This window comes from Lactuca virosa, chromosome 7 (genome assembly GCF_052849685.1).
Source record: "Lactuca virosa cultivar CGN04683 chromosome 7, Lactuca_virosa_CGN04683_v6, whole genome shotgun sequence".
Taxonomy (NCBI): domain Eukaryota; kingdom Viridiplantae; phylum Streptophyta; class Magnoliopsida; order Asterales; family Asteraceae; genus Lactuca; species Lactuca virosa.
The window spans coordinates 8,812,700-8,820,876 of NC_136432.1; the positions used below are offsets into that span (position 1 = coordinate 8,812,700).

An 8,177-nucleotide genomic window follows, 5' to 3' on the forward strand; every position below is an offset into this window, starting at 1 on the left:
ACAGGGTCTACGACACCAAGGTCGACCCTTTATGATTTGTATCCTGGTTATAGGATGGTTGCTATGTTAGTGATCCGTTAGATCAGTATCCTGGTTATAGGATGGTTGCTATGTTAGTGATCGATTAGATCGGTATCCTGGTTATAGGATGGTTGCCATGATTAGTGATCTGTTTGATCTGTATGACTATCTGTATTTGCTAGCTAGCGTATGATATTATGTGCACATGTTTGTTGGTTTGGGGGATTGGGTTGAGGCAGGTCCTGCTTTGTGCTGTAAGCCAAGATACCTAGGGCGGACCGGATAGACTGCAGACCCGGCTAGGGCATACTAGTGAGGCCGAAGGCCCGACGAGCAGTCTGGATAAGCTGAAGGCCTTGAGAGGCGGTCCAGACGTGTCGATGGCTCAGAGAGCTGTCCAGATAGACTGATGGCCTGTGAGGCGGTCCAGTCAGACTGATGGCTCATTATGCATGTTGTGTTTGTTTATATGATATGGGTATATCTGTATGGCGTTGGTATTTTGGGGGAAACTCACTAAGATTCGGGCTTACAGTTGTTGATTATTTTTCAGGTACTTCTGATGACCGCGGGAAGGCGAATGCGTGATCGTGCACCTCCTTATATTTTCATGATTTGATTATAGGGATACTCTGATGTTTAAACTCTTTTGAAAACAAATTGTAATAATTTAACGGTTTTAAATGTTTTAAAAGGTTTTAAATTGGCTTGAATTTTATGGATGTCACATTTACACGGTTGCGTGACCCTATTACATAACCATGTAAGCATCCTAAAGAAGTTATGGACCATTTATTCATGCATAAAACCATGAAAAGATTACATGATCGTGTAAGACTACCGAAAGTGTTATACAACATGATTACACGACTATGCTTCCCTTTACACGATCGTGTTTTTTCTCATGGAGTCCCGAAGTGGCATTGTACTTCATTAAACCAACTCAACATTTTGGAAGTGTCTGAAGGATGTCAATATAGAGAAAGTCATAGGTAAAGGGTTATCCATCGATTAGGGAACACCTATATTTTTAAGGGAGTGAAAAAACTAATTTTTAGGGATAAAGACCTCTTTGACGACTCAAAATGTCTTTGGTGTTTTTCAGATTAATCTAACATCCTAGAAATTCTTGAAATACTCCCCAAACATGCTAGCCATCCCAAGACGCCCCAAAAATGCCGATGTTGATTTATGTCAAAAAAATATCCCATCTTGAAAAGCCAAAAATGCCTAGGCGTCCTAGGAAGGCTCAAAAACTCATGATTTCCAAGCTAATTTTGGTAATGCAAATGGCAGAATTATCTTAACCACCAAACGCTAAAGTTGTAGAAAACTTTGTCTTCTTTCTAAAACATCTTGAATCACGTTAATCGGAGCACTAGAGTGTAAGATATGGTTAAAAGAATGAGGAGTTTTCAATATGCTCGACAATGTATTTTATTCAGTACTTTGTTTGGTTCGTCCCACATGCCCGACTCTCATTTTCTTACTGGATGTATAGTTTTCACCAATTTCTTTCGGTTTTTTTTCATATGCATTTATATTCAATAACTTTATCAAAGTAAGGTCGTTGTTTGGCAAACATACTCTAATTCAAGTGTTTTCAAACATTTTACCATATACCTAAGATTCCGGTATCGAGAACCGAAATCATGATTTTCACGATTCCTTCTTCGGCTAGGGTTTGGCGCAGTTCGGGGATTACAGATAAGTTTTTCAAAGTACAAGCGGCCGAAGCTTGGGAAATGGAATCATCTATATCCACTAACATGCTAGACAACATATTTTCGGTAGCTAATACTATTCACGTTATATATAATACATGGGACTATACAAATATTATCTATATATACATTTAACATTTACAAGTAAATGCGTCATTCCAATCGTTCAATATTTGGTAATGACAAATTTGAGGTTTAGAAGCAACAAAAATTGCTTATAATAGTTGCGTAAAATCCTTATTCTAATAAATAAATAGTTTTAATCTCAATTGCCAAGTGTCACTCTAATACAACTTCTGATTAATATTATGTCATGTATCATGTAAATATATTAGACAACTTATTTCAAAATTCAAATTTACATTTTTCTAATTATATGTTAAATTTGAAGTTATATAAACTTTAAAAATTTAATATATTTCTTAATTAATAATTTATTTAAAATGATTTATTTAAAATAATTGATTAATAATTATAAATTTTTATTATGAAATTTTAATTAATTTTATAAACCGTGGTTCCCACAGGTTATAAACTAGTATATGTGATGAAATCACTAAACAATTTATTAAATTAAGAAAAATAATTAAAAGCAGAAAAAAAAAACCCTTAATTAAACTGAAAATATTGAGTTTAAAGTTCTATACGAAAGAAATCAGGTTCCAGTGTTCCACAGTTGGATCAAACCAAACATGTGATCGTCGAGACCTTTCTACTTATCCAATAACTTTTGGTTTCTACTCATCCATACCTTTTTAGCTTTACTCATCTAATCCATTAGAAACAAAATTTAGCAAATCCACGAATTTACCTATAATTCAATGCATATGAATCTATGTACTTTCTTTTCTCATAGCATCATAAAACTGTCTACTTTCAAAAGATAAAGTAACAACCCAAAACAATAAATAATTTACTTACAACAATTACTTATTTCTGTAGAAACTTATGAAAACATCCCAAAAGTTAATAAATTCATACATCCACTAGTGTTTCTGTTTCATACAAGATAATGAAACAACAAAATCTACTTTTTCCCAAACAAATTTCTCAACCTCCCCCTTTCCAACTTCTCAAGCAACTTCCCACAACCGGGTGTCTCAGACTCATTGAGTTTCTTGAGATACCCGATTGCCCCGTAAGAAACCATCAGTTTCCTACACCTTTTGCTCGAAGAAAGCAAACCCAAACAAGAAACCGCGTATTTTTTAGCCGTATTTTGCGGACTAGAATCAAGCAGTTGAACCAAACTCGGGACACTTTTATCATCTTTTTTAACCTCTCTTCGGTTGCATTGAACCGTCATTAGGCTCGCAAGGGCTTGAGCTGCCACTTCCCGAACCCCATTCGATTTAGCCTCGAGCAAACCGATCAACAACGGGACACACCCGCTTTCACCAACGAGTTTTTTCACTTCCGTCGTGTTACAAATACGACATATCGATGACGTGGCAGCCTTTTGGGCCCCGAGTGAGCCCGATTTTAACACGTGGACGATTCTCGGAAGCAGTCCGAGTGAAATTAGGGTTTCCATTGACACTAACCCGACCAAATTCCGTAAAGCTGCAACTGCGGGTTCTTGAGGTAATGGGCCATCGAGGTAAGCCAATAGACTGCGGACCCCACCTTCGTTAATCACCGATCTTTTTAGATCATCGTTGCTCGAGGTTAAATTCCGTAAACATTCCGCTGCGTATTCCTTTGATCCCAACAAGATTCCAGTATCGAGAACCGAAATCATGATTTTCACGATTCCTTCTTCGGCTAGGGTTTGGCGCAGTTCGGGGATTACAGATAAGTTTTTCAAAGTACAAGCGGCCGAAGCTTGGGAAACGGAATCACCGATTCCGGTGGAACAAATGTCGATGAGAGGCGGGACACCGCCGTGTCCCGCTATCGCCCTTGCGGTTTCTTCCGACATTGACAGTCTTTGAAGGGCGATTACGGATTTTTCCCTTCCGATTGAGCTTCCGGATTCTAACAACCGGATTAGAGGTGGAAGAACACCTTCCGAAACTAGCCAACTTTCACAACCGCCAGATTCCGCCAATGAACAGATCAAAGTAACCGTTTTTTCCCGGATTCTTGGTGAAGTAGCGGTGAGGAGTTGTACCAAAGCTCCGATGTTGCTACGTCCCACGATGGACAAAACCGTCTTTTCATCTTCTTTCATCACATCAACAAGGGTGTCGAGAGCTTTATGTTTAGCTTCCAAATGACCAATTTGCAGCCTCGCAAGTAATTCTCGGATGTTATTGTCCGTGCTTCGATGACTTGTACCTTCAAGATCGGTTGACATGGTGACCTCACCAAGAACACCGGTTTTGATTAAAAGCCCGCAATCTCGAAGATTCAAATCGAGTTTTCCTGATAATGAATCGAGGTCGCTTTGCATTTGGAGCTTTCCATCGTATTTTCCCTTTGAACATGTTTCTGCCAACTCGATTGATTCATTCAAAGTCTTGGAGATTGCTTCTAATTGTTCGTTGCATAACGTGTTCTTCGAGAAACATGGGTGGCTTGATAAATCTGATAAACGAGATGGGATTTGCTCTAATCGAGATATAATCATTTTCCATCTTCCTGGGAATTCTTTCACTTCTCGTGCCTTTTCCAAAGCCACCGGAACAAGATCTTTAGCACGTGAAAGCGACTCATCGGCTAATCGGAGGTCGGCCATTGAAACTTAACCAACTCTAATCTGCAAAACATACGAAGAAAAACGCAATATTTTCAGGGGTTTAAATTAAAATAAACTCAAATTTGAGTTATTGAGGTCAATTTTGAATCTGTAAGCCTAAAGAAACCGACATACTGAACTGAAAATCGATAAAAATCGAAGCTTTAAGACTAAACAGATGTACATATAGATTTTACATGGATATTATAGATCTAAGACCTCAATTTTGACTTTTTTCAGGTCAATTTGAATCGTCAAAGCTCAAAGAAACCGATATGTTTAAGTAAAGCGATCCAAAACAAGATAAAAAATCGAACCTCGTTCTTAAAAGATGTGGAAAAATCCCAACATGAAACTTTATTAATGAAATAAAAAAGAAAAAAGGAGCAAGATCAAGAAATTTAAGGAAACCAAGATCAAATTTGATTCTTGAAGCTTTGAGAAACCAACATGCTCAAGTTAAGTTATCGAAAATAAGATTAAAAATCAGAAAAAATCACTACTTTTTCGTTAAACTATAGGAAAGTTTGCATCACCTAACTTTCAAATTATCAAATAATTAAATAAAAACTAAAGAAAGAAAAAGGGACCAATATATAGAAGATTGGAGAATCTTGCATCGTCATATATAATCTGTTTACTTAAAATAAGAGAGGCAAAGTAATTACAAGGAAATGCAAACCCCACATGTGTGTAATGAGTAATGACCATCAAGTTCTAATAATACAAAGAAATTATATATAGATATATCTATCTATATATATGAACAAAATTGTTGCTTATTTTTCTTTCTGATTTACTTTACACGATTGTAGTGTAAAGATGATGAAAGTGAGGGGACGACATTTCAGTGGCTAAGAAAGAGCCGCCTATTAAAGGCAATTATCAAGAAAGTTTCTGATTTTTTATTATGAAAATGATATGACATGTACGTTTTTTTTCTCTGTGAAATAAACTGTAAAAGGACAATTATGTCTATTATTTATCAGAAAATTATATATGTATATGTGAAGTCATGTTTCGAAATGCTAAGATTCAAATTTGGGCCTTTTTGTCCTCATTATATATCTTATTTTCGAAAAACGAATCTAGAGTCAATCGAGTTAACTTCTAGCTATAAAGTCAAACGAATTTTGCTTCGTTTCAAGCTCGAGATTTGATAATTACTACATTGAATGAAAACATGTTTGGCGTTACAAAACTATAAATAGTTTTATGAAGTATGAGTTTTTAATATAAAATTTTGGATTTTTCCAAAATTTTAGAGCAAGTATTCTTTAGAAATGAAGAAAACTGAATCGAGACTTTGCTTTGAAGTGGGGACTTTAGAGGGTCTCTATCAACCCTCACTACAACCCATACAATACAATATTTTACAAAATTGAAATGACACCAAACCATCAAATTATTTTTCAAATAACTAAAAGTTTTTTTTTTTTTGGAAAAGGGAACATTCCAGTGGAATCAGAATTTAAACATAGGTATAGTAACCGAGTAGTTGACTCATGCTCTAGAGTCACTGCAGACGGACCTCCATATAGCTATAGGGACTGAGTAGTATCAAAATTTAAACATAGTTTAATCGGTTATCCACCAATACCCAAGTTAACATAAAGTCCATCTTTTTATTCTATTATTTTTAATTTTTATGGGTCCATAATCAAAATTTCATTTATAGCCATGTCGATGATGGTCCCACCAAATGCAAATTAAATTTTGGGGCAATTAATACAAGATCAAATCCATACCTCAATGTGATTGGTTTCTTGCCATCATTTGAATTACTTAAAATCCAAGACTAATGCTTCTGTGAAGAACAAATACAAAATGAATAATTAACAAAACTAAAATCATCTAAAAAATCAGAGAATTTGAAAAAAAAGAAGGGGGCTTTGGTGGGGTATTGTTGGGTGTGTTGTTTTAGAAGAACTTCAAGCAAAAACCTTTTAAACAAACTTGAACTTTATGTAAAAAAAAAAAAGAACTTTCCTAATTTGTTAAAAGCACAATCTAGGATTCGTAAAGTAGTTTCTAAGAAATGTGTGAAATACCCTCCTAAAGATTAAGGTTACCCTTTTTTAGACCAATTGCGGGTAATGTATAAGTTTTAATGCAAATCGGTATTGCTTTTGGAATTGAAAATTGTTGCTTTGTACAAAAACAATATCAAAGATCATGCTTTGAAAACACTATTTTCCTACTTCACGGAGTACAGTCAAAGATTAAACAATAAGTTTCTAAAAGATTTTAGACATACCCACCAACGATTTGATCTTTATAAACACTATTATCTAAAATTAGAATGCACAATCAATGATTTAATCAAGAATTTCTTGGAAATTTGACATATACCCACCATAGATTAGAACAATTCCAACAAAAGGGTATGATGGGTTTGATGTTTCAAAAATTATTTTCCAAAAATTTCCAAAACAAAGACAAGAATAGATGCAGTAATCTCAAAGCATTTGGCTTTTGAGAAATTCCCTCAAAGATTTAATCTTTAAAACCTATTTTCCGAAATTACATCACAAGTGTTAAATCATAAGTTCATAACTGAAGTGTTGACTTTGACAAACAGTCAAACACCCAACAAAGAATTGAATTTGATCTAAAATAACAAATTTCCTAAACTTAGAGAACCTAAACAGTGACTAAACAACAAATTTCTAAAGATATCGACAAAAAAAAAAAAAAAAAAAAAAACCCCACCAAAAATTTGATCCTGAAACACCTTATAAATGGTAAAGATTGATCTGAAGGAAATTTTAGGAACACCCACCAAAGATTTGATCTTAAAAACACCAACTTTGACCATGAAATGCTGAAGAAATAGTAGACCCAACGGTCAAATGTAGTATCCAAAAACGGAAATGCACAAGAATCAGGGAAGAATTTAAAATTTAAAATTTAGAAGTTTACCTGCAATGAAGACGATCAAGCTCGCAAATGGATGACAATGGAGTGAAGCAAGCACGACGACAAGAACAATTGCATTCAAAAATCAAAAAACGCTTCTTCCTTCTGCTTCGAATCCCTCTCTAATGTCAGACGCAAGCTCCAAGATTCACTTTATGAAACAACTGTTCAGAGTAAACAGAGGTAAAAACACAAAACCATAGAAATTGTACAAGTGTTTATGCATATATTTCAAGTTATGACTTCATCGTTTCTCTGGCTTCTATGGGTGTTGGTGTGGAGAGAGAATTTACTTTTAAATATACCTTGGTTAATGGTAGCAGGCCAAATATCCTTCTATATTATCGGTAGTAGTCCTTCTTGTTCTATAATTTGCATTATTTACCTTATACAAGCGTTCATTACATAACTATGCATTTGAAATGATTTATAGAAACGATGATTGGTGAAATATTAACGAACGTCTCTATAAAGCTGACTTTATCTATAGATAACACGTTGAAAAATTAGAATCACATCATCATATATGGACCCAAAACGCAGTGTTTGTGCATACGGTTTTTTTTATTAGCTACAAATATCAGATCGTCTAGCATCTTTTATTTTTTATTGTAAATAAAAATATGGCTCGACTTTTTACAAGAATGTGATTATCTATGTCCTATAAAAAATTATATATTGCAACTAATCTTGCATACCCTCTTCAAAATATTTGCATACCCAGAAACTCAGAAAGCAAGAAAGCAGGTCGTGATAAGTGATTCCTAGCTTATTTATCTTTAAAAAATATAGTTTTTATTTAAGAAAAATCACATCTCTGAACACCATCTCAC

At 34.7% G+C, this 8,177-nt stretch overlaps 1 protein-coding gene across 4 annotated transcripts; it reads right to left on the reverse strand.

The window, feature by feature from the left end:
• Positions 1-2,657: 2,657 nt before the first annotated feature.
• LOC145124118 (uncharacterized) lies at positions 2,658-7,597 on the reverse strand. Of its 4 annotated transcripts, XM_079059345.1 has the most exons (3): positions 7,348-7,597; positions 6,174-6,232; positions 2,658-4,446 (listed from the first exon to the last, which is right to left on the reverse strand). In XM_079059345.1, exon 3 carries the CDS (start codon positions 4,423-4,425, stop codon positions 2,773-2,775), a length of 1,653 nt encoding a protein of 550 aa, XP_078915471.1. In that variant the 5' UTR covers positions 4,426-4,446; positions 6,174-6,232; positions 7,348-7,597; the 3' UTR covers positions 2,658-2,772. The 4 variants fall into 4 exon arrangements, with proteins under 4 accessions (XP_078915471.1, XP_078915470.1, XP_078915474.1 ...); XM_079059344.1 differs by lacking the exons at positions 6,174-6,232; positions 7,348-7,597 and adding an exon at positions 5,094-5,249; XM_079059348.1 differs by lacking the exons at positions 6,174-6,232; positions 7,348-7,597 and adding an exon at positions 5,016-5,034.
• Positions 7,598-8,177: the final 580 nt, after the last annotated feature.